The 26,807-nt window shown below is 43.7% G+C and overlaps 1 protein-coding gene across 3 annotated transcripts in view; it reads right to left on the reverse strand.

Annotated features, from left to right (window-relative positions):
- Positions 1 to 2,428: 2,428 nt before the first annotated feature.
- C2CD6 (C2 calcium dependent domain containing 6) overlaps positions 2,429 to 26,807 on the reverse strand; it is a 36,617-nt gene continuing 12,238 nt past the window's right edge. For 2 of the 3 annotated variants that reach the window (XM_083626192.1, XM_083626193.1), the window contains exons 9-17: positions 24,155 to 24,304; positions 22,102 to 22,216; positions 20,901 to 20,970; positions 20,117 to 20,172; positions 15,250 to 15,690; positions 13,772 to 13,841; positions 11,355 to 11,398; positions 5,889 to 8,645; positions 2,429 to 2,853 (exon numbers count right to left, since the gene is read on the reverse strand). In XM_083626192.1, coding sequence (XP_083482318.1) covers positions 2,518 to 2,853; positions 5,889 to 8,645; positions 11,355 to 11,398; positions 13,772 to 13,841; positions 15,250 to 15,690; positions 20,117 to 20,172; positions 20,901 to 20,970; positions 22,102 to 22,216; positions 24,155 to 24,304 — 4,039 coding nt within the window. In that variant the 3' untranslated portion in view covers positions 2,429 to 2,517. Of the gene's footprint in view, positions 2,854 to 5,676; positions 5,785 to 5,888; positions 8,646 to 11,354; positions 11,399 to 13,771; positions 13,842 to 15,249; positions 15,691 to 20,116; positions 20,173 to 20,900; positions 20,971 to 22,101; positions 22,217 to 24,154; positions 24,305 to 26,807 lie in introns of all 3 variants that reach the window. The other variant, XR_014551270.1, reaches the window with a different exon arrangement.

Below are 26,807 nucleotides of genomic sequence, written 5' to 3' on the forward strand. Positions count from 1 at the left end.
AGACCAAATATCAAATTTAAACAATTAAATATATAACAATGCAGTAGTTGTTTTTTTTAAACTACTATATTATTACATATTTAAGTGGTTAAAAAAAACCCCTACTTGCATGACACTTATTTCCTACAGATTTGTCAAGATATATATGATTGCTGCCAGTGCCACTGTGAGGATAAAAACTGCTATTCAATTCGCTGGCAAAATGTTAAATGTAACAAATAAGCAAACTGCAGAAAGAATATAGTTCCTAACCCCACTTATTTGGGGGGGGGCAGCCCACTTAATTCAGTGGGATTTACTTCTGAGTAGCCGATGTTATGTTTGGGAACAAATCCCATGGAATTCAGTGGAGTTTAGTATCAAATCGACATGTGTAATATGCTTTCAGAACTGTGTAGACACTTCACCCTGGCAGTAAATTTGCTTTAACTACATAAAAAGACTAGGTTAATGGGTCTGAGAATACAGGGCATCATGGGTTGATTCTGCACCTCATAGGCAGCACCATCCAATTAAGGATGATTCTAAGGAGAGTTCTGTTGAGTGGACACAATGGGTTCTAGGCTTTTCAGCCCCTCTATCACAGGCAGAATGAGAACTCAGAGCAGTGTGTGGTGGTCTGCAGTCAAATTCTAGCAGCAGGCAGTTAATGCTAAAAGGGAAGTTAGCTCAGTTGGTTAGAGAAAGGATTGATTTTATTTCTAATAAATATATGCATTTGCCTCTGCACCCATGCTCAGTGTGCATCTGAGGGGACAGAGCCAAGTGAGAAACTGCAGCTGCCTGCCCTCCATGTTTCCAAGATCTTCCTGAATTCCGTTCCTCTGCATATCTTTTGAGGGCAGAGCTGGCAAGCAGGGTCTATTCATTCTAAAACCAAGAGACCGTGTGGCAGCAGTGATTCCCGCCCCCCTTTTGCCAAGATGACATCATCTAGCCATCACGATACTGTGCCACTGAGAAAAAGCAAGGAATTGCTGCTGCAACGGCTGGGCTTGACCTGAAAGGATTAGGCTAGGCATCTTCAACAGCATCATACTGTGTGTAGAGGGAGTTGCAGTAGACATAATGGGTTGTCTTTTTTAAAAAAAGTTTCAATTATTAAAAGTTGAACATCATAAAGGCAAATCTATTGTTTTTCAGGTCTTTTCCAGCAATCACCTACGCACATTTCACCAAGAGATGAAACATTGCATTCTGTATTAAAGTAACACCAGTAGGGAATTTTGAAGTAAGCATTAGAGGAAGGTCTGTAGCTCAGAGGCAAACACTTTGCATACAGATTGTCCCAATTCATCTCCAAGTAAGACACCCTGAGCTACTGCAAGCCAGTGTATGCAGCAGGGCTGAGGAACCTCCGGCCCATCAGCTTAATTAGGCCTGGCACAGGTCCCAATTTGGCCTGCAAAACTGTTTCCTGCAAACAATGTTCACCTGCCTCACATCTGACGTGTGAGGCAGCTACAGGTACAACTCCAAAGGGAAGACTGGTAGAGTCCATTTTGGTTTCTCTGCTTCTCATTTTTCCAATGTTCAAGTTCACTTCTCCACTGCTTCATATCAGTTGCTTTCTTTTTAAAAGAAATTCCTAAAATTCATCAGAATCCCAAGTGCAAACTTTTCCTAATATAAACCTTTTTACCTAAGGCACAGTTTTGCAAGATGCATTTCCCTAATACTTATTATGTTCCCTAGTACAATGCATTTGGTGTGTTTTCGTGAATGCACGCTTATGCACACACTGTATCTTATTTGTGTTTTTGTAAACATTACTTGGCTGGAGAAGTGTATTTTCAAAATTCAGTGAAGTGCAAATTTGGCAGGATGTCTTTCATTTCGCATATTGTTTTAAAAAGAGCTAACTAGGTAGATTCACTTTTAAATACAAATAGATTCAAATTTCTGCCCCACTCCTAGCTTAACGTCAGCTCCCAGTTGTTCTGTTGCAAGTTTATCAGAGCTGATAGGAAGCCCTACTTGAGATCAGCTGCACTAGGGAGTTTCTTCATCGGAATACCCTGATGCAGTTGGCGGGGGGGAGCTTGCCATCAGCACTGTTCCATCCTAGAGGAAGCTCCTTTTTAGGGAAGTCATAGAATCATAGATTTGGAAAGGACCACGAGAGTCATCTAATCCAGCTCCTGGCAATGCAGGAATCTTTTGCCCAATGTGGGGATCAAACCTGAGCCCCTTTATTATTTGCAGGCAGTTTTGATTCACGTTGTGTCTAGAAACAGGTGATTTGACAGGTGGGTGGCATTGCCCACCTGTCAAATTTGCCTAGGCCATTGTGGCATATTTTACACACGCATGCACGCACGGGCACACACAGAAAGAGAAATGTATGGGTCATCGATACTTGACTTGACATAAGCCAGCTTCCTATCTACAATAATTTTAAAATATCCTTAAACTTTCCTTAAAAATGTATATACAAAGAGGGTTTTATTTTTCATAATAGCTGGGGGAAAGTAAGAACATACATACGTAGCTGGTTTACACAGAGCTTGTTTCCATTCATCCATTATTTGGGGGTCTTGCGTTCTGCCTCAATATATTTTGGAGAATCCTAAGTACAACCTCCAGTTGATCGGGTGTCATTTTTAAGATCTGTTCTTGATTGTTAAGCATCTCCGTTATTGAACCCGCTTGATTTCTTGGCGTCTCGACAGCAGAGAGATAGGATCTGGGTGAATCTTTGGTTATGAGAGTCGTAGAACTTGGAGCAGGAGTTGGCCTTCCCTGGCTGGAGCTGCCTTCCGGGACTCTTCCTAAATCAAGAAGAGCTCTTTCTACGGCTTTTTCAAGATGCCTGTAAGCTTCCATGTCAATATCATCTGGGCCCGCAATGTTCTGAATATCAAAATGAAAGCAAAGAGTTGTTTTATGTATGTGTATAATAATTATGACAAACTTCACTGTAAGACAATGTGAGCTGCAATCCCACTCATGTCCCCTTCTCCTCCTCTTCCCTACCCATAAATTGGCTGATTTAGAGGGGGCACAGGAGAAAGGAGAGAGGGCGGAAGTCCCATTAGGCAAGAAGTCTTGTTGACAATGCTGGATTACAACCCAAAGTTTTCATTCATCAGCGCTCAGTGGTTGGCTTATCAAACAATCAAATTTGCACTGTTCTCTGTCTCTTTGCATGCCTAAGCCTTACTTTATTTCATTTAACGAACTCATGCCGCTGTTAATATCTGGGTCAGGTTAGTATCTGTTGTCTTCTAATTAATCAGCTAAATACTAGTGGTTGCTGTTCTATTTCCTTCCCCATATTAGCAATTGGCTGAAGTGCTGTGACCGATACACCAAACATTCTAAGCACTCGGATGGCAATGCATGGGTGCAAGTTCTTGGTTTGCCTAAAAGGTAAAGGTAAAGGGACCCCTGACCGTAAGGTCCAGTCACTGACGACTATGGTGTTGCGGCGCTCATTTCGCTTTATTGGCCAAGGGAGCCGGCGTACAGCTACCGGGTCATGTGGCCAGCATGACTAAGCCGCTTCTGGCGAACCAGAGCAATGGACGGAAACACCGTTTACCTTCCTGCCGGAGCGGTACCTATTTATCTACTTGCACTTTGACGTGCTTTGGAACTGCTAGGTTGGCAAGAGCTGGGACCAAGCAACGGGAGCTCACCCCATCGCGGGGATTCGAACCGCCGACCTTCTGATCAGCAAGCCCTAGGCTCTGTGGTTTAACCCACAGCACCACCCGCGTCCCTTCTTGGTTTGCCTAGGGAAACCCTAAACAGGTTCTAGAGCGGGGGGGGGGCGACCTGTGACCTGCAGGCCAAACTTGATGTCATACAGGACATTGGGCATGGAACAGGTAAATGTGGGTCTTCAAGGAACCATCAGGAGCTTAAAGTGAGCTCTCAACTTTTGCTGGAAGAAGGTGAGCTTCCAACCACCCAGAAGCCAATGAACAGTGGGACCATGCTTTGCCCATGGAGGGGGAAGTGGCTTTTATCTCATGGAAAAAACTTCTCCCTCCCAGGGCTATTCTTTGAAGGCCCCTGACATCGCAGGTGGAAAAAAGATGGAAAGGGGGAAGCATAGGGAAGCTATGGATTCCAAACAAATGACTCTGTGCTTCTTCCCACCTCTGACACCCAAGGTGAAAAGGAGAATGAGGAGGCTTGCAAAGTATAGCGGTGGCAACGCCCCTTGTGCTGTGGTTCCCAGCCTTGGAACCTTGCCCGTTCCAATCGTGATCTCATACTGACATTGTGCGACTGATGGGTGGGTGGCCCACCCACCTGAAAAGTTGGCTCTTGGGCAGAGCAGGGCAGAGAGAGGTTCTCCACCTTTCCTGGAGATGGAGACCTAGATGCTGTTGGCAGGGGATTGCAATGCCTGTAGGGATGCTGGTATGGCTGGGAACTGGAGTTGGAAGGGAGGTCAAAAGATGCAGAACGTGCAGAGGCAAGATGATGTGTATTGCTTTTGTGGCATCTTGTGTTTTACTGCACCTGTGCATATTGCTGTAAAGGTAAAGGGACCCCTGACCATTAGGTCCAGTCGTGGCCGACTCTGGGGTTGTGGCGCTCATCTCGCTTTATTGGCCGAGGGAGCCGGCGTACAGCTTCTGGGTCATGTGGCCAGCATGACTAAGCCGCTTCTGGCGAAACCAGAGCAGCACACGGAAACACCGTTTACCTTCCTGCCAGAGCGGTACCTATTTATCTACTTGCACTTTGATATGCTTTCGAACTGCTAGGTTGGCAGGAGCAGGGACCGAACAACGGGAGCTCACCCCGTCGCAGGGATTCGAACAGCCAACCTTCTGATCGGCAAGTCCTAGGCTCTGTGGTTTAACCCACAGCGCCACCCACATCCCATGTCCCTTTTATTTACATACTGCTGTACACCACCTCAATTTTGTAAGTGGGTGGCTTATACATATTGTTGCAAACAAAGGAATAACATTTAAGGAACAAACGCCGTGTGCTGAGAAGCAATAAAAAAGAAGAGAAAGTATGGTGCTAAGGGTAACATGGGGCCAAGGATGTGTATGTACTCTGTGTCAGGTTTAGAAGGGCAGAAATGGCCAAGCTTCACATTACAGTGGTACCTCTGGTTACATACTTAATTCGTTCCAGAGGTCCGTTCTTAACCTGAAACTGTTCTTAACCTGAAGCACCACTTTAGCTAATGGGGCCTCCCGCTGCTGCTGTGTGATTTCTGTTCTCATCCTGAAGCAAAGTTCTTAACCCGAGGTACTATTTCTGGGTTAGTGGAGTCTGTAACCTGCGTATGTAACCCGAGGTACCACTGTACACTGCTTTGCTTTGTGTGGTGCTATTCTGATACAGCAACTGATCAGGACTGCAACCGCTGTGCGGGGAAAGGGTTTACGGCTTTCTCGCACATGCTGTGGTCCTGATGAAAATCCTCTTCCGATAAGTTCCTACTGACAGCTTCCATCCCAGGCCAAATAGCAGGGGCTTTTTGTGTGCAGGGTGGGGTAGGGACTTTTATCAGGACTGGCAAGGGAGAGAAGGGTTAGAAAACTCTCCCCACCCCAACTGCTACTCCTGAAAAGCAGTACAGTCTCTGAAAACAATCATTTACATGGCCCAAGGATCATTGCTTAGTGCAACCAGCAGGCTGGCTGTGTAAGCAACCAGTAAGCACTGGGTTTACTGGGCTCATGGGTGTAGTCAAATCACCTGGCATTAAAGTCTTTAATACAGGAGCCCCTGTTTTGAAGTCTGTTTTTCCAAGATGTTGAGCTTTGATTTTAATTTGCAACGCTAGTTCCATGGCTCTGATCTGCTCTGTTTGGAAAAAATAAATGCATTAAAGCATATATTGTCCTAGATGTGCTGCCTTCAGAAATAATATTTGTGGTCTTCAAGTACAAAGTCAATAACGTTCTTACCAATGTGCTTCCTTTTGTACGCCCAGGAGCTGGTATTTTAGTTGTGGATGATTTTTCCGAAATATTTTTGGAATGGTTTTGTAGCTGTGGATCAGACAGGACAGCAGTCTTGGTGAGTGATTTTTTGGGCTTAACCTCCGTATCTCGCTTCTTCTCAGATTTCTGCTTCAAGCTTTCCCTTCGTGTACCGCTGGGGGATGCTGTTGCTTTGGAATCCTTCCTGTTTTCGGTGGCGCTCAATTTGGGAGAAACTGATGGGTGCCTTTTGGATTTTTCTTTTAAAATCTCCTTAGAGGTGCTTCCAGAAGGCACCCTTTCTCTCCTGGTTTGTGTACTTATTGATGCTTGCTGGTGTGACCCACTATCCTTCTTTATGTCAGATTTCTTCCTTTTTGCCTTCTGGTGGTGTTTAACTGCTGGCTTTGCATCCTCCTCAGATTCTGAATGCAAAAAGAGAAATGTCTGAGGGTTCACCGGAAAGGGAGGCTTGGAAATAAAACTGGTGGGCTTGTGGCAGAAATAATTTTTCGCTTCACTTTGGATGCCAATATCACGCGCACTCAAAAAAGATGTGGCAAATGGTTCAGAGATTCTCTTCGAAGTCTCCTCAGGTGACCTGCTTTTTAATCCTACATCAAATGTTGTTCTCGTTATATTTGGTATGATCAGATTATCATTGTACTTCGGCAACCTGTGACTTTCTTTTTTATGTTTCACTTTTTTGGGCTGACCCATCGTCTGAGTTTCTTGGCTCCTTGTTTCTACTTCCAAAAGACTTGTTACAGAAAGGTCTACAGCTTCTCTTTCTATTTTGTGTTTTTCACCCGCTGTTGAAATTTTATGAAGACTTTCCTTTGAAGGAACTTTTCCTCTCTCAGATACATCTGTTTTACTAACTCTCTGACTTTCCTCAACATCTGGCAGAGATATAGTACGGCATTCATCCTTTATCTCAACTTCTTGGCTTATCCCAGTTTCAGAACTGTTTTGTATGGGAAGATCCTCAAAGCTTTTCTCTAAAACTGATGTTAAACCTTGTACTTCTGAATCTGAAAGTTTGTCTCGGTGGCCTTCGTTTAGAAGTCTGCTCAAGAGAGACTTTAGATTTTGTAGTTCTTCCTCCGAAAACCTGTCATGCAGGCTTTGAGTATCTAGTTGTGTACTTTGCTCGTCTGAGCCTTCATCACTCTTTGCTAGTTTTTCCACTACTGGAAACAAGTTTCCAAGTATTCTCTTTAACTCACTCTCTGTGATCATTCCTATTTTTGAAAGTCTGTCTGAAAGATGGTCTTGAATCTTTTTGTTCAATGCATTTTTTAGGTTGGCAATTTCGTTCTGTGAAAGCACTTCAAAGAGATTTTGAATACTTTCATTTACCGCCAATGTCTCTTTAGCAAGGCCCTCGCTAGAGGAATCCTGCCATTCTTGCAACGCAGCCTTCTCTGGTGTAACACTGTCATCCCCTTTCACAGCCAAGGACAACTTCCGGCACACTGTTTTCAAGTCTTCTCCCTTTAATCCAGCCGCTGAAAGTTGATCTTTAAAGTGATCTCGGTGTTCTTTGCTTAAAAGTGATTTCAAACTTCTTATTTCTGCTTTTAAAATTTTTTCTAGGAGAGCATCATGAATGGAAAGTCGCTGCTTAATGTTATCTGTGTCTGTGTTCACAGGTAACATTACTCTAATGATTTCCAGTGACTGTTTAGAGGGTTCTTTTCTTAAGTCTGTCTTTGCATTTGTTTGTTCGACTGAACTACTGTCAGTTTTAGGATATGAAGTAGCCTCTCTATCGCCATCTATTTTGCTTTCAGATAAACCTGTCCCTGTAACTACTAACTCGCTTTCTTTACTACTTTCTTTAATAGTTTCCTTACTACTTTCTTTACTATGCTGTACGGATTCAGCTTTGATAGTGGTTCTTGATAGATGCTCACTTAGTGATTTTAGTGTTGTTATTTCAGTTTGTGACATGCTTTCCCTGGATAAGCTTTTCCTCCTCTTGAGCAAATCAGCAGTAATTGGAAAAGAAACTATCTGGTCTTTTTCAGGTAGATCTGTATCTGTGATTATCCCCTCTTCACACAATTTGTCTATAAGATGAGCCTGCAAATTTTGACTTACAGCAGCTGTCAGTTTTGTTACATCTGGTTCTGCAACCTTCTCTCCAGACATCTTTCTTTCCTCAGGTAGACATTTATTATCCCCTGGCAAACTGCTATCCTCCGGCGTTTCAGACAGCTTTGCTTCTGAGAGTCCCTCCGCAACTATGTTTTCAAGGTTTTTGCTTAAAATCGACGACACTGCTACGACTTTTACAAGTTTTTCAGCAAGCACGTCTTCAAGAGACTTCTCAAAGGAAATCTCAACCTGTTTTATTTCTGCTTGTTCTGCTAGTTTATCTTCTAGTGTCTTTTCAGAAGAACCCGATGTGACAGCGAGTGGTTCCGAGGCCTTTTCATCCTGCATGCCACGTTTTTGATCCTCCTCTTCTAAATCCATTTTTCTTTCTATAAGCCTTAGTATAGAAAGCTCCCCACTGCTCTTGATTAATTTAGTGTCCAGACTACTCGCCACTTTTGTCAATGACATCCCATCAGGTGGATCTTGGTCTTCTCGTTCTTTGTTAGCATCAGATGGGTACATTGTTTCTAAAGGACCGACATCTCCTTTGCCAAAAATAGGTGGCGGAGGCTGTACTTTACTGACACTTCTCAAGAATGGTTCAAACTTGTTTCCACTAAAAACCGCTTCCTGGAACTGTAATTTAAAAAAGGGAGAGAGGGCATAATTATGAAATTTTGAAAGCTGCAAGATGAACAAAGGAGTTATTTGGATTTTGGAAATTCCTCTGCAGTTGGGTACTGTGCTCATCTCCCCCCCCCCCTCCCCAGGTCTTGGGAACAGGTTTTTTAACAAGAGGCTTTCAAATGAATAAATTTTATTGGTCAGATGTTTATGATAATACAACAAAATGAAGAGCATAAACAGGAAAAATGCAAATAAACAATATATTAGTAATACAGTATATATCCTACCAGTATAAACATTATTTCTAATTTCTGAAGTCAGGGAATAAAGCAGACAGGTTATATTTTCAGCTGGGCTGTCATATGCATGCTAGCAGATAAGCATCAGAGGCTGTTGGATGGGGAATGGCAGCTGCACAAGTGCTATCCTATGATGATGTTATATCTGGGAGAAATTGCAGTCAAACGTAACTATGTATGGCTGCTAGTTAGTGAATGAAGGGGTTAAGACCACAGAGTTAGATACCTAGACTCAGCTAGATCATGCCTTCTCTTTCTGTTGTCACTCTCTTCTCACTATGTAACCTACAAAGAAGGATGTCTTTAAGCTTTGCTCCAAGCTTACAAGCATGTGTTTGAAGCTATCTCTGTATTTTCTACCCAATACTTTTTACCCTTGCTGCTGCATGGAATAATGCATAAATCAGACCTTGGGAATTTGTAAGTAAAGCATTCAAACTTACTAATGGTGTGGTCTGTTCACTGCCAGAGGGCGGAAAGTCAAGAGTGCTTTGCTAGCGAACTAAATGGGATATGCAAAAGGTTTAACAGCCTACATTCCTAACTGCTTGACTTTGTGAGTTTAAACTCTGCTACTGAGGGCTTTCTCTTGCTGGAGAGTGATTTAGCCCCATTTTTTGAATCCAGGCACCCAGCTGATTCTTTTGCTATTTACCCCACATGTGCGGGTCACAGGAATTCACATGTTTCCTCCCACAGTATTGGTGACACAAGCCAGTCCTGATCAGTGCTGACATCATCTGCTAGTACTGCTGAATGTCCAACAGCCACCATCTCCAGGCACAAAACAACGGCCAGCCGCAGCACTAAGCTAATAGGCTGTGCACAGAAACATGAGTTTAGAAGGTGTATGTGAAGGTATTTCTACTGCACAGTGTTATTGCATGTTTACTCAGAACTAGTTCTTTGTGAATTCAATAGGATGTACGTTCAAAGGTGTGCACATAAAATTGCAGTCTGGCCATCTGGGCTGGTGGCAAGCAAACTGTGCTTAAGGAAGTCTGCACACTAGTTTTGCATGTACAACCAAGTCAAAGTTAAAACAAACCTAGGTTCATAAGGCTATAGCAAACCATGGCTTCAGACTGTAGTTTCTTGGCAGTAAACAACCAGAGTTGAAGCCAGTGGGCAGGGTTCAGGCCATCAGACAAACCATGGTTTAATAAACCATAGTTTAACAAACCATGGCTTTGTGTGCAAACCAGGCCTCCCAGTCTGAACTTATTGTTTTCCACACAGAAACAGAATTAGCCCGGGAGGCGGAGGTAGGAGGGGGAAATGTAAACCCCTTTCCCCAAAGGGTCTCCAACTACATGGTTTTCCCCAAACTAGACCCATCTGCCCCACACCGGATTTCATATGTGAAGTAAGGTGAGGGGCAGGTGGAGACACAGCTGTCAATGCACAATTGGGAGCCTTAATGTGCACCCCTGATTGTGCAGGGGCAAAGGAGGTTTGTTGTTTGTGCCTATCTCAGGGGTCAGCAACCTTTTTCAGCAGGGGGCCGGTCCACCGTCCCTCAGACCATGTGGTGGGCCGGACTATATTTTGAAAAAAATAAATAAATGAACAAATTCCTATGCCCCACAAATACGTAACCCAGAGATGCATTTTAAATAAAAACACACAGGCTACTATTGTAAAAACAACAGGCAGGCCCCACAAATAACCCAGAGATGCATTTTAAATAAAAGGACACATTCTACCCATGTAAAAACACGCTGATTCCTGGATCGTCCGCGGGCCAGATTGAGAAGGCGATTGGGCTGCATCTGGCCCACGGGCCTTAGGTTGCCTACCCCTGACCTAACAGCTGACCTGTGGTGAGAGCAGGCTCCCTGGGATCAGCTGAACTACTCAGCTGAGTTCCCAATGGGAAATGTCATATCCAGCCAAACCTTGAAGGGGCTTTGCCAAGAAAAAAGGTAGGGGAAAGGTGGAAATCAGGACTGTAGATCAGAATGCTGAAAGTCATAAACAAGTCTCTTCTCCACCAAACAAAATTAACTAAAGGCATTAACAATGTGGCAATAGCGAGAGACTTCCGTGCTCAAAGACCACCCATAAATATATACCTCCCCAATCTACCTGTTCTTTTTTAAAGCAGAAAAACCAGGGCTGTGATAACCAAGGAGGAGGAAGAGAAAGTGACAAGTGTGTCAGCACAAAACATTTTCCAAATGAATCCAAAGTGTCTTTTAAAGAGGTAATAACTATCCCTGGCAAGTGGATATATAATCAGATGCAGGGAATGATAGGAAGCCAGATTGCACCAACTCCTCGTGCTGTTTTCTGCAACAGATCATGAACTAATGAGGTAGATAAGAAACTTTGCATGATGCTGCCATCACTACACAGACATCACAACCTTAACTGTATTATATGCTGTCAGAGCAGTGCTTAACGAGTTATTCCTTACCATAGATTTCCAAGGCAATTGCTGTACTGGTTCAACAACTGAATCTAGGATGGATCAGCAAGAAAAATAACATATTAAAGAGCAACAAATGGAAGAGCAACAAATTTTTATTTGTGAAATCTGGTATTTAATTTTACTTAGTGTAAATTAATAATGCACAACGCTCCCCAGCAAAATAGACCAAATCATTTGAGTAATGAGTTATTTTGTTATGGAATTCAGTAAAGACACTGTCACTTCCATAAATGACCACAGAGAGCAAAGTGGGATAAGAAGAGAAGAAGAAGAAGAATAGTGCACATATTAGTGAAAATAATGTAAAAAACAGGGAAAACAGAAACAATTAAGGGAAATATGCTTAGTAAAAATGTGTATATTAGAAATTCTCGCTGAAATGCCAATGAGTTTTTGTGCGGACTAAAAAAAATCTGCAAAATGATGTGGAAATGTGGAAAGCTGAATTTAGGATTAGAAGAATGAGAAACTGAGAGAAGTCTAGATTAATAGATATGCCCATCCCTAGCCCTTGGCCAGCATAGCCAATGGCCAGGGTAATGGGATATGGAGTTAAACACAAGGTAGAGGACACAATTATGGCTACCTCTATATGAGGAAATGATGTATAACTGCAATATATTTTGGCCTCTGACTAAGGCAACCCCTTTCTTTTTCAAGGAGCAACTTCTAAACACTTTGCAGCAGTTAGTGCACAAACATCCAATCTCTTTTCTTTGGCTTGATAGCAAAAGCAAGACTGCTAACTTGCTATTGTCTTCCAATACCCCTGTAGAATTTCCTATATATGCTTTCTGTATAATTAGTCCTGTCCTGAGAGTTCCCTGGTTATCAGTTTCTTCTTACTGCAGAGGTATCAACTATAAAAGAATCCTGCAATTCTGCATAGTCTTATGGAAACAGCTTTTCTGCCTCTAATGGGTCCTGATCCAAAGGATGGAAGATCAGCAATCCTACCTCTGGGAAAGAAAGACAGGAGGAGAAATAGAAACATAGGTTGTGTTTGCATGTAACATTAAATCATGGATTAGCTCAGTGGTTCTCGAAGGTGTGGCAGGGGAGGATGGCAATTGTAGCAGGAAGATTCAAGGATAATCAAAGAAACATTTAAATATTTCAGTGTCCAATACAATCCAGATAGCTTATCAGAATCAAGTCATTTCTTTTTGCTTTCAAATGTATTTCTTATCAATAAAAAATGGTGTGGAGCAAGCAAATTTTTGTTCTGTAAGTGTGGCCCAAAGAAAAAGTTTGAGAACCACTGGTTTAGCCCTATACTGATGAGCCTCAATAAGTCTGAGGAAAGTGCTAGTAGTAGTAGTAGTAGTAGTAGTAGTAGTAGTTATATTTATTTATACCCCGCCCATCTGGCTGGCTGGGTTTCCCCAGCCACTAGTCTCTAAGTGCTTCTCTCACATGGTCAGGGAAAATATTTCTGCCAAGTTTAGTTTCACTTTTGAAGAGCCTTATTAGCCGGGTGCCATATTTAAACAAGGAATCCTCATTTAAAGCAAACTAATCATTGTAATAAGCCACATTCATAACCCATGCTTTGAAAAGTACAGCTGGTACCTAACTTAAGTATAAGTTACTCACTGGCATTGCAGTGCTCTCAGGTTGGGTGCTGGTTCGAAGGCAGGAGGAACACTTTAGGAAGTTCTCATGATGCAGTTCGCTCCTGCCTTTGTCAACAGCAGTGGTGGACTTAACATCTTGGGGACCCTGAAGCTTGAACTGTCATGGGGGACCCTTCACAGCCAGCAACGAGGTTTGGGTAACCACTGTTATCTTATTCAGTGGGACTGTTCCACAACAGACCACCACACCTTTACAACATCTGTGCTACTGACTCTCAAACTTTGGGATTGTTGAAATATATACAACAAAAGACCCACTAGATCCACATTTTTTAAGCAATGTGGACTGTAGTTCTCTAGAATTAAGCTTCATTAATTTCATAGTGGAACCGCCCCGGGTTGACAGTCACATTCACCAGAGCTCCCTTGTACTTTTCTCCTCAGTCTAGTGTTAGTTTATTTGTTAATCTTTTTCTTTTTCTTGCCAGAAGTTTTTCCTTGGGGGACAAAGCTTCATGCTTTGCTCAGAGTTGTTGAGGTTTGCCCACTAGACAACCATTGAGTTTTTTGCATAAATATGGTCATAGAGACAAAAAACAGTATACATATTTAACAAATGTCTGTTGGCTTCCTATAGGCAATATTCTTTCTGTTTCTTGAACCCAAGCACCAGGCCAAGCGAGGTTTTAAAAGTAGGTTGTGAACTTGTGAAAAGCCCCTTTTCCCCCTTTTGGTCCTTGGCATATCATGTTTTGCTTTATTTTATATAGAACCCAAACCACCTGGAAGCTGATGATTACTATTCGAAAAGTTATGTCAATTTACCTGATGGTCTAGGAGGTGCCACAAACTGAGGTGAGACACTCACAGAAACTTCAGACTTAGGCTGTGATTCCTTTGTAATTTCAGAGGGGATACATCAAGAAGAAGAAAAAAGATAGTTATTCACTCTTATAAATCACTGTAACAGCAAGAATGCAAAATGAGTGTGCAAAAGAACTTCTGCTGGCAGAGTGCAGCTAGGTAGAACATCACTGTACAAAGTCGGTCAGAATGGAGCAAATTCCCATTTTCACAGGCTCGAAAGGTTCTACTTTAACAAATCTTCCTGCCAATTGGACATTTTGCTGTTTGGAAAGTGACTGGGAAATTCACTGCAAAGGGTGGGATGAATGGGTGGTTAACAGGAAGACACGTAAACACCGCAAGTAAATCAGGATGAATGCTCATTGTCGAATAACCCTCTCAAAAAAATCGGAACAAATGCTCAGTGAAGACCTGAGTCAGGGCACTTACAGATGACCTGTTTATTGAGCATTTATCCTGATTTGTTGGCAGGGAAGCTAGACAATGTTGTGTCAAAGCAAGTGCTGCCCACATTTTCCAGTTACTTTCCTGTCAATTTCCTTACTGCAAAAAGTATTATCTTTGTGGGGATGTGGGCTTTGTTGCTCAAGACACCCCAAGTACACAACCAGAATTTGCACTGGTATGTGGCTGAAAAAGCCTGAAAATGTCTATAGTCTAATCACCGCTTAAGTATTCTGCAAGCAAATCCAGATGAATAGTCATACCTCATGTTACGTTTGCTTCAGGTTGCGTCCCGCGGTGACCTGGAAGTACCGGAAAGGGTTACTTCCGGCTTTTGCCTCTCACGCATGCGCAGATGCAAAAAATGACGTCACGCGCATGCGCAGAAGCGACGAATTGCGACCTGCGCATGTGCAGACTCGGGTTGCGTTCCTTTCAGGTTGCGAACAGGGCTCCGGAACGGATCCCATTCGCAACCAGAGGTACCACTGTACCAACAAACAGATTGTCTGGAGGATCCCTTAGTGTACAGCATATTTACGGTAAAAGTCTGATGTGGCACAGCTGGATCATCATTACAGTTGCTACTCTTGACCCCACTGTAAGAACGCATCTATTAATTACAGTGGTACCTCGGGTTACATACGCTTCAGATTACCAACTCCGCTAACCCAGAGAAAGTGCTTCAGGTTAAGAACTTTGCTTCAGGATGAGAACAGAAATTCTGCTCCGGCGGCGTGGCAGCAGCAGGAGGCCCCATTAGCTAAAGTGGTGCTTCAGGTTAAGAACAGTTTTAGGTTAAGAACATACCTCTGGAACGAATTAAGTACTTAACCCGAGGTACCACTGTATATGGTATGGCTTCAAAAGAGCAAGAATGGTAACCTCAAAGCTCCAAACAGCTTGCCCATTAGAGGAGAAAGCTGAATAACCCACATTATCCCCTGGGGAGGGGAAAGTGAAATAATATGTTACATATCACCATCAGCTACCTGTATTGGTACTGGCAGATATTCTTTAATAGGAGGTTTTTTGACTATGACAGGTATTTCCTCTTCTGTCACTTTCCTCTCAGGACCTAAAGAAGCAAGGCTTTCTGAATCCCTAGCCTCAGAAGTTTTTGCTGCGCTTCCAACGGAACTTGACAGAGAGGTTTCAGACGCAGGATGAAGTCTTTCTCTTACAACTATGTCTTTCATATTCTCTCCATCTGAAGAGTCAGGATGAACTTGTTCTCTTACAACCACATCTTTCATGTTCTCTCCATCTGAAGATACTGGAGAACTCATAGGGTTAGGGGTTACAGTCAGCGCTGGGACAGGTGGGGTTGTTTCAGCAGGTTGAGGAATCTGTTCTGATGAAAATAAGTTTCTGCGGGATGGCACAGGTCCAGAAGGTCGTGATGAGAGAGCAGACATTTGACTTGTCCATTTCTGCAAATGACAATAATCATCACCAACACTAGTGTACTAAAATGTAGTCTTTTTATAACTACTGGTCTTAATTTCAATGAAATACCGTATTTTTTGCCATGAATATTGAAAGATCAAAGGAAGAAAAGGAGTCTACGATCTCACTGGGCAAGAGTCAGCCCATTGTATAAACCGAAGAAGCTTTTTAGCTCCCAGGCAGAAGATGTATACCGTATTTTTTGCTCTGTAAGACACACTTTTCCCCTCCTAAAAAGTAAGGGGGAATGTGTGTGCGTCTTATGGAGCGAATGCAGGCTGCGCAGCTATCCCAGAAGCCAGAACAGCAAGAGGGATTGCTGCTTTCACTGCACAGCGATCCCTCTTGCTGTTCTGGCTTCTGAGATTCAGAATATTTTTTTTCTTGTTTTCCTCCTCCAAAAACTAGGTGCGTCTTGTGGTCTGGTGCGTCTTATAGAGCGAAAAATACGGTATACACTGCTTGGGGTATATGGCTTGTACCTCTGGAAGGGGACACATTGTGCTCCTTCTTGGGTGGTATGTCCACCTTTGGTCCCCACCCTGCACTCAGCTCTCACCTGTGGCCCCTACAAGCAGTCAGAATGCAAAAGCAGCCACATCCCGCAAACGGCTTTGACTGGCCGGCTAAACCAACTATGGGTCTCCTTCATGCGAATACAGGCTCTGGCAGATTGAGTATACAAGACCAATAGTGAGTCAAATGGTCAAGAAGGTGGCTTCTGCACATGTTGATGGGGGAAGTGAGGGGCAGAAGGGGCTCGACAACCTGGGAAGATAGCCCATCTAGGAGAAGGACAACTCTGATCCTAGACCTCTGCTGCCTTGTGGCCATACTCATTCATGCAGAAGAGTTCAGTTGGTTAGAGCATGGTGCTGATAATGCCAGGGTTGCAGGTTTGATCCTTCTTTGGACAGCTGCATATTCCTGCATTGAGGGGTTGGACTAGGTGGTCCTCAGGATCCCTTCCAACTCTACGATTCTATGAAAAAGACTTTGGGAGTAAACCCAGAGGAAAAATCCGTATCTACTGTCTTGCAGTACATCTGCGGGAGAAGAAAATGCTAAGGAGTAAACCCTACACAAATCCGGAGTGGAATCCCCGCGATGTTTGGATGCATAGCTGTCAACTTACAGATTTGAAAATAAGGGACCAGCAGCCTTGAAAATAAGGGATCAGCAGCCAAAATAAGGGATTTTCCGGTTCAACTTCTGAGCCCCTCTGAGCCAAAGGCAGAAAACCCAGTCAGCAGCCAAATGAAGCCTCAAGCGGTGGTTCCCACAGCGCAGCAACCCAGCAAAGGGGATGCAGCAAGGAAAACCACTGCCACCTCTCCGCTGGGAAGCGCTGAGCAAAGGCGAGTCCCCAGGCAACGCGGCTGATTTGATCAGCACAAGGCATGCAAGCTCCACCCCCCAGTCGTTCTTAGACTCCTTATTGGGTGAGCAACACAGCCAAGCAACACAGTTGGAGCCTCCCTCCTCCCTGGCCAGCAGGGAGGGAGGGAGAGGAGCTGCTTCCTTTGAAACCCGGGAAATTTAAGGGACATCATCAATAAGGGACAGCAGCAGGACACAGCGCTGGGATAAGGGACTTTCCTGCCAAATAAGGGACAGTTGACAGCTATGGTTGGATGGCTTCCAGCAACTCCTGCAGCCAGTCTGGTGCCAAACATATTGCTCTGCTTTCCTTTGGATCACATCAGTGAGACCACAGGAGATGGTCATCTGCGCAGCCCAGGACCTCCACACACACTGCTCAGGCTTGCCCCCCAAGGAGGTCACTATGGTGCTGCTGATGCAGCAAAAGCAATGCCGGAGGCAGCAGTTATGAGTTACTGGTTTCTGCAACCACAGCAGGTGCTGTGATTCTCCAGCAGTTTGACTTCACCCCCTAAAAGCTCACTCCATTGTCTCTTCAGACAGATTGATGTCTGCTCCTCAACACTACTTGGCAAGACTCAGGGCTCCATCAATTTGGCATTTTATGGTTGAATTAATACAAACAGAGAGTAACTAAGTAGGGAATGCTAGAAATTATTTCGTGCTTCTTTAATGCTAGGAATTTCTGAATAGTTCAGTACAAGAGAATAGGATATGGTACCCTTGATGTGTATGAAAGGAGACAGGTGAAGTTAGAACAAGATCACAGAAACTCTGGGCATGTACAGCAAGTATTACACAGACATTTGAAGAAAGGAATAGAAATTTCAAGAAAAATAAAGAAATCTACATAGCAAGCAGTATCACATGGCAGAACTCTTTACGGGATTTACCATTTTAAGACTGCAAGAGGAGAGACTATTGCTTCAATGCTTCCACAACTCCCTGAATGTAGAAAAATAACCATCAAGGAGCAAGGTGGGGTGGAACCTCTCTCCCGGTTGTACTAATTTTCTACATGCAGAGAGAATTTTCCAAAATTAGGGGCATTTTATCCTTTGTCCAGTCTGAAGTGATACAGTCAATCGTGTCTTATTTCTGAATGTGCAGCTGGCTGTCATTACATGTTGTTAGGCTACAACAACGCCTACTCAGTAATGTGATCTATAGGCTAATTTAAATATACCAGCGAAAAAACAAAACAAAAAAAAACCCCCGGACCAGTAGGAAGAGGAATTATTTCACAAATTAAAAGAAAATTACAATCTTGATACTATTTACGACATACCCTTCTGGTGGTGTAGCCAATATTCATTTAAAAAGGGACAGGTGGTTTTAAAAGCCTAACCTACCACAAGAGCCTCTTTCCAGCATTTTACCTATTTCAGGTGTTGCTGCTATTTCTATAGTTCAAAGGTGGGGAACCTCAAGGGCCCTATAGGCAACCACCTGAGGGCTGTATGGGACAGGCAAGAGGCAGAAGTAGGCAGAAGCAATGTTCCAGCCATACCAAAGTCCAAAGTTTCTACCAGGGTGTTGGAGAACTCAAATGAAAACACAAATGGGAATGGCTGACGTTTCCTCAACGGTTCCAAGTCCGGAACAGAAAACAGTTCAGCAAATGCAACTGGTATTTGCTACTGTTGTTGCCTTCAGCCCATAAACGATACATAACTGGTTATGTTACTCCCCCCCCATGTTTGCACTGTGATCCTTTTGCACTGAAATGGAGTGGAACAACGCAATGTCAACACCGTGTAGGCAATTTACGTAATTAATTACAGTACTTATAGAATCACAGATAACTGTAGAGATGGAAGGTTCATCCGAGGGTCATCGAGTCCAACCTCCTGCAATGCAGGAATCTCAACGAGATATATGATGTAAAGTTATGCACCGTATTTTTCGCTCTATAGGACGCACCCGACCATAGGACGCACCTTGTTTTAGAGGGGGAGAACAAGAAAAAAAAATTCTCCTCCTCTCTGCTCAGTGCTCCTTCAGCGAAGTGGCAGGAGAAACAGAGCCCCTTCCATTTCTGCTCCCGCTTCGCTGAAGGGGCGCCAAGCAGCTCTCCCTCTCTGCTTAGGCTGGGAGAGTCTTGCTCTCCTGGCTTCAGCGAAAGGAACCTGAAGCCTTCGGAGCGCAGCGCGAGCTCCCGCTGCGCTCCAAAGGCTTCAGGCAGCAATCCCTGAAGCCTGGAGAGCGAGACCCTGGAGCCTGGAGGTGTGCACCGACCCCTCTCACTCTCCAAGCTTCAGCGAAAGCAACGCGTAGCAGCCGGAGCGAGGAGGGAGCGCTCCCTCTGCGCTTTGGAGGCTTCGCATTGCTATCGCTGAAGCCAAGGAGCCTGCATTCGCTCCATAGGACGCACACACATTTCCCCTTAATTTTTGGAGGGGAAAAAGTGCGTCCTATAGAGCGAAAAATACAGTAATTTTGCCAAAGTGGACAGACAGTGGGGCAAATAACGTGGTTTTGGGTGGAAGACAAAACGCAGTAGAACAGAAACAGTGCTTAATTTTATTTATGCTGTCTAATTTTAAATTGCTGTTATGGCCTAATCTGTATTGAAATTGTCCTTTGTTTTTCCGGTGTTATGCTTTGCTGACTAGCTGTACGAGTTAATCTGGTCTGTGACCGTTTAATAAAATTTGATTTGATTTGATTTGAGAAACAGTGCGGCATGCACTAAACACAGGGAAGGACAGAAAACAATGCCTTCTGGCACCTCTAGCTTTTACACACCCATCTCTCCATCCATTAAAGCATTATTGCCCATTCCAGCCAGACAAAAGCAGTCAAGCAGGGCTGTTGAGAGGTGTGGTCTGGGGCAATGGGCACCGAGAGTTCTGAGGACCAGAGAGAGATGCATTTAGCCCCACATACACTATAGTCCTGTACATATAAGGCCCTGCACATATACTATAGTTTCTAAAATATGTGGGAGTGTGATTGACAGTAACCTCTTTAGCTGTAGGGGTACCACAGTGTAATTTTATGAAGCAATCTATCAATAACACACACCTTCATGTCTTCTCCGGCGAATGAGCTTATGTTTTCATGAGACATTACCTCTGAAGCTGCAGGTGGCGGGAGAAATTTTTAAAAAGTTATATTGTAAGAAACTAAAAAAGGAAATACTAGTTGCATAGCAAGACCACCAAGTTCCTTATGCTGGATAAATGCTTTATGGATCTTTTTTTAATGCAAATGCACATTATGGTTATGCACCATGAACTCATAAGTGCATTGAAGTTCATAGGCATCCTCTTTAAAAAGCAGTCCCTTTTCAGTGTTCAAACACTCCATGCTGTCACCTTGAGTGACAATATGGTAATCAATTGGTCAGGACTTCCGGGGAGGAACTTGGTGGACTGAATGTCTTCTGTCAGCAGCCATGGGGCAATTCTCCCCCCTCCCCCATTTTCACACAAGGTAATATTGAACGTTGGAACTTTTGCAAATACCAGTACAGTGGTACATCGGGTTATATACGCTTCAGGTTACATTCGCTTCAGGTTACAGACTCCGCTAACCCAGAAATAATACCTCGGGTTAAGAACTTTGCTTCAGGATGAGAACAGAAATTGTGCTCCGGCGGCACGGCAGCAGCGGGAGGCCCCATTAGCTAAAGTGGTGCTTCAGGTTAAGAACAGTTTCAGGTTAAGAACGGACCTCCGGAACGAATTAAGTACTTAACCCGAGGTACCACTGTATATGCTGCACTGTAAAGGTTAGAAAATTAACCCACTGGCCCTTCTAGTCTCCGCTCAAGATGAATAGGAAAACATTTGAGTGTTCACTAAACCTGAGGAGGTATAAACTGTAGATGCTTGAGGGCGTTGTATTTTCCCAACAGCTTCCTTGAAGCGAGATACCTGATAGGGAGGGGAGAGGAGTTAGAAATAGGCACACAGCGCTTGCAAGTACAGACCATTCTCCTTCCTGTGATAATTAGCATTGGGACCGGAATTCTGCCTTGTTTCCAAGATTGCCACTTAACAGCCTTAACAATTAAATCAAATTGTGATTTGTCGTGCCGGATAAAGGTAAAGGTAAAGGTACCCCTGCCCGTACGGGCCAGTCGTGTCTGGCTCTAGAGTTGCGCGCTCATCTCGCTTAAGAGGCCAGGAGCCAGCGCTGTCCGAAGACACTTCCCGGTCACGTGGCCAGCGTGACGAAGCTGCTCTGGCGAGCCTGCACCAGCGCCGCACACGGAAACGCCGTTTACCTTCCCGCTATAAAGCGGTACCTATTTATCTACTTGCAGTTAAGGGTGCTTTTGAACTGTTAGGTGGGCAGGAGCTGGGACCGAACAACAGGAGCTCACCCCACCACGGGGATTCGAACCGCCGACCTTACAATCAGCAAGTCCTAGGCACTGAGGTTTTACCCACAGCGCCACCCGCGTCCTGGATAGGAAGCTATAAAAATGCAATGGGAAAGGGAAGTAGCACTTTGGAGGAGACTCTTAATTAGGGTGGCTGACTGCAGAAGATGACTGGGCTCCTGTACTTTTAACAGGGGATTTCTGGAGGCCTACATGTGGCAGGGCTGTTCTATTTTTTTCTCATCCTCTCAGGTACTGTATCTATTCGCCCACAAGGAGAAAAGCTGGTGAGCAGGATCTCCGAGTCAACAAATAGCAGGAGAAAGTGCTGAACGACCCTTCCTTCCTTTTCTCTAACTACCAAACTTCTTCCCCAACCTTATACTATCTATAACATTAGTGTCTCGCATCGAATATAACTGATCTGTAGAAAAGATTCTATGAAAGGGAAACAGAGACACTGCATGTTCTTTTGTAACTCAATAAAACCTTTAATACTTTTTTTTAAAAAAAGACCTCCACTTCCCATTTCAGCAGCCTGCAATTGCTTTTGGGTTTCATAATAAATAATAATTCTTCCCCTTTTTACAAAAATTAAAAATAAACAACTGCTGTTCCCATGAGGTTTTGCCCCTAGTCAGCGGCACATTATTTGTCTTTCTTTGAAAAGGAAATTTACCTTTGTTTGGCCTGGTTTTACTTTTGGTCCCTTTTTTAAGATCAGTTGATCTAAATAATCTGCCTTTTCATGCCATGTTTTTAGATTCCGATATTCAGTTTTCAGTTTCTCCAGTCTAAAGAGCAAGAGGGGGGGATTAGTTTAATAGTACTGAAATATCCAATATGCATATTTCTTTGCCATCAGATAACAAAAAAAATGACATTACATGTTTATACAATCCATGGTGAAGTTAAACTGAAATAGCTGAAACTAAGCCCCCTTTAACTCTACTGCAACTACCAGTTCACTTCACAATCTTGCAATAAGCTATTAATTACCTGGAGGGAAAGTAGACCAATACTACTGAGGCTATTGGAACAGATCTGTTTTAAAGCCAATTTTTTGGTTGCTCTTACTTAACTGTTTATAGATAAGGCGGCTGGTAATTTACAACCATGTCTAAATTCTACTCGATTTCCTAACCACGTCTAAATTCTACTGGATTTAATGGGGTTTGGTCCCGGGGCTAGGCTTGCAGCCTCAGATTAACTGTCCTTTAGTATTTTCCAACTATGATAATAGATAAAAACGTTAGAGGATGCTATTCACAAATAAACCTACCATGTATTAAAGAAAGGCTGTGATCAATAATATCAGATCAGAAATCCCAGCCACCGCCAGCCACTTTTCCATGAAATTATCTGGAACCATTTCAATCGAATTTAAAATGCCTTGCCTCGGTACAGAAACTGCACAGGCTGCCCAAAAAGGATGACCTAAGTGCAAGCTTATTAATTCTCCTAGGCCTCTTGGCTGCCTTTGACCATGGTTTGCTTACCTTTTCCGCCCTGATCTGGCCACAGTGATCCATGCGACGGTCACCTACAGGCTTGACTACTGTAATTCGCTCTACGCGGGGCTGCCCTTGAAGCTGTCCCAGAAACTCCAGCGGGTGCAGAATGCTGCAGCGAGGCTCCTCACGGGGTCTCTGCCATGGGAGCATATTCACCCAGTGCTTTTCCAGCTGCACTGGCTCCCGGTGGAGTACAGGGTCAGGTTCAAGGTGCTGGTTTTGACCTTTAAAGCCCTTCACGGCCTAGGACCCTCGTACCTACGGGACCGCCCAGTGGCGTAGCGTGGGTTGTCAGCACCCGGGGCAAGGCAAGTAATTTGCGCCCCCTAACCCGTGGATTTGCGCCCCCTAACCCATGGATTTGCCCTAACCCCAGATGTTGCGCCCGGTGCGGCCCGCCCCCCCTGCACCCCCCACGCTACGCCACTGGGACCGCCTCACCTGGTATGCCCCACGGAGGACCTTAAGGTCCATATATAGCAACACCCTAGAGGTCCCAGGCCCTAAGGAATTTAGATTAGCCTCAACCAGAGCCAGGGCCTTCTCAACACTGGCTCCGGCCTGGTGGAACGCTCTGTCTCATGAGACCAGGGCCCTGCGGGATCTGATCTCTTTCCGCAGGGCCTGTAAGACAGAGTTGTTCCACCTGGCCTTCGGCTTAGAATCAGTTTGATTCCCTCCCCCTCTTTTTCCCCCCTTTCTCCTCCTATGAAGAGGCTACATCCTAATGTTTTAATGTCGTATTTTAATCTTTTTAAAATTGTATTTTAATCAACTTGTTTTTATTATTGGTTGTTAGCCGCCCTGAGCCTGGTCTTTGCTGGGGAGGGCGGGATATAAAAAAAAATTATTATTATTATTATGAACAGGGTTCAGCTTCTCGGATGGCAGCACCCATACCAAGATCGTTCCACTCCTGCATGGAGGGCTATTTCCAGAACGTAGTGCTGAGGGACCACTTATTTCACTCATTATAATGCACATCAATCTCTGACTTTTGTCTTCTGGGTTTCTGGGGGTTTTCCTGTTGTTATTCTGTCTCTCACAGCTACAATAAACCTACCATTAAAATTATGGACTGGTCATTTCTTTGTCAGAGGGCAAACGGGCAAATTTAGCAGGGGATCAAATACTCCTCCCCCCCCACTGTATAACAAATGTTAGATACATTAATATATACTTTTTAAAAAAACACAAAACTGTTGCCTACGTCCTTGCCTTTCTCGGGGTGGCTGATGCAAAGCCTCCTGAAGGCTTTTGTAGTGCTCTGAAGGTTTTGGTTTCTCCAGATGAATCTTTGCCACTGAAACATTCAAGTCTGGAGATAAGAATGCAGGGTAATCCAGGCGCAGTGGCTTGATGGCATTGCTGGGGGGAGAGAAAAGAAAAACTAAGGCATTCAAATGTTGCCTGTGGAGATAATCACAATGGAAAGATTCTCCACCTTCACCCTGCTACATGGGCTGCTACTCTGATGGTCACCATTGTTGCTGAAGTCCCCTATATATTTGCAAGAAAAATAAGTTTTAATACAATTTTGATTCAGAAGTAAAAAATGTTAGTCCGCGACCAGAAGGAGGAGGAGTATCAGGAAGAGTGGATTAAATTTAATGATTACTTAGTTAAATATCTTAAGTCAAATTAACTGAAAACAGCTTGCAGATACTTAATTGGCTTAGGATTTTATTTATGTTAAGTGATGAATTAATATGTTTAATTTCATAATGTGAAGATCTAAGGATGTTAATGTTTAAGTTAAATTTTATAAGAACTGTGATTTGGAAAACCGTTAAAAGGATATGCAATGAAATTCAACCAAGGGGAAGCGAGGAAGTCACTTAACAATGTTAATAATTTTCAATAAGGCTATGATTTATGTTTGTTTGTCTTATCTGTTTGTTTGTTTATAATGTTGTGAAAACCAATAATTTTTTTTTTGGGAAAAACAGAAGTAAAAAATGTTAAGGAGAAGGGAAGGTTATTTGGGTTTATATATACATCCTTTTTGTTTCAGCGAAGGAGCATATTAGGGTTCATGCTAAGGCGAGCTTTGGAGCAGGCAAGAAGAAATTTTTGGCCTGAGTGCTCTGCAATTTGCAGAGATCACGGGTGTGTGGCTGAATCTTTGCAATTCTCAACAGTCTGGGTACAGCACGGCTCATGGAGGGCAGGGAGCAGTTGCTCCTTTGACACTACCAGATTTGTGGAGGTCTGATGTCTCATGACTGCATGTTAAAGTTAGACAGGAATTTCATTTCTTTGCTGACGAACAAAACTTTATCCATTAAGCGCCACTGCCAAATGCTGAAACAGGAAGCCAGGTAAGGACTTTTCAAAAAAAGGTTTCTTTCACTGGACACAAGTGGGGAGTCTTGTGTGAAATATAAAACCTTGTAGCATCCTTGGGATGTGGCTATTCCCTCAGCCACCAATTGGAACCATACAAACCAGAACTTATACACAGTCTACCTGTTTATTGAGTATTCATCGTGATTTGTTGGCACAAAGTCTGTGAGGAGCCTAGACAACATCAGCTTTTTACTGAGCAGTCATTTTGATTTGTCTGTAGTGAGGTTATATGGCATCGCATCTAGCAAATGTTATCCTCACTTTCCACTGCATTTATCCGTATCACAAAGTCAGATTTTGGGGAGAAGGTTTGTTTTGAACAAGAACAAACTCTGCTTTAATCGCACAACCTTAGCCACACTTACCTTTCCAGGCACAGTCTCCACTGCAAAGTTCCATGTCCAAGTGCCCCCCCCATCTTTCCCTGTGAAAACCCCCTCTTTAAAGCTGAATCGGAGCAAACAACAATCCATGGAAACTGTTGCTCCAATTCAGTTTAAAGAGCAGGGAGAAGCTCTTGGGGGGAAAGCTCTGGGGCAAAAACAAAAACACAGCGCTTGGACACAGAGTTTTAAAGTGTGGGCCTGTCCCTGGAAAGAGCAGGGCAAAAGGTAAAGGTGTACAAGCCCTTTGCTGATACACCACTCAAAAATAGCAACAGCCTGGAAGCGCCCATGGAAGAGTCTCTGAAGCTTCGCTGCTGCACACTGCGCTGTAACTTATGGGCTTAAATTGTTTTGCGAAGGCAGCGGGGGTGAGCTAAGGGCAGCATTTGGCAATGGGCAGTGGGCTTGCACTTACATGCACTGTCCCCCTTCACTCTTTCACACACAGATACAGACACACAGCAGCCAGAGGTAAGAGAGGGGAGGGAGCTGGGAAGAAGAAAAGTGGGGCACAGGGGAAGCCTCTGTGGGCAAAATACACCAGCAGCCTTGCCCCACCTGTGGAGCAGATTATCCTGGTTTGGTGTAGTAATCTGGTAGTTTTCAGACGTAAGGTAAGTGTTCTAGAGTTAAGATTTTATGATAGACAAAGCCAGAATACATCAGAAATTTCCGTGGCAACATTCAGGTAAACCCTTGTTTCACATAGACTTTGGGATTGCCTAGTGCTGCTAGGGTTTCGCCCAAGAACTGCACCCTCCCAAGTTTTCACATATACCTAATGAAAGGAGAGTGTGTGAGACAGAAAATTTATTGTGCTGTATCTGACCAAGTCATTCTCAAAGTAGATCCACTGATTTCAATGTATGACTTAGCTGGATACATCCCATTGGAATCCCATAATTTGAAATGGGAACTCATTTCCACCGTAAGATGTAAACAGACCCTCATATCTGCATACATCTAAAACCCTATGGGTGATATCCAGCTAAGTAATGTTCAAAGTAGGCACATTGAAATCAGTGGTCTTAAATCAATGGGTCTACTCTGAGTACGGCTAACATTAGATATCACCATGTGGGTCTGATTCTAAAACATATGACTGCCTGTATGCATAGCATTATAAAACAGAGTCC

Source organism: Podarcis filfolensis (genome assembly GCF_964270895.1).
Source record: "Podarcis filfolensis genome assembly, chromosome: 1".
NCBI classification, from domain to species: Eukaryota; Metazoa; Chordata; class Lepidosauria; order Squamata; family Lacertidae; genus Podarcis; species Podarcis filfolensis.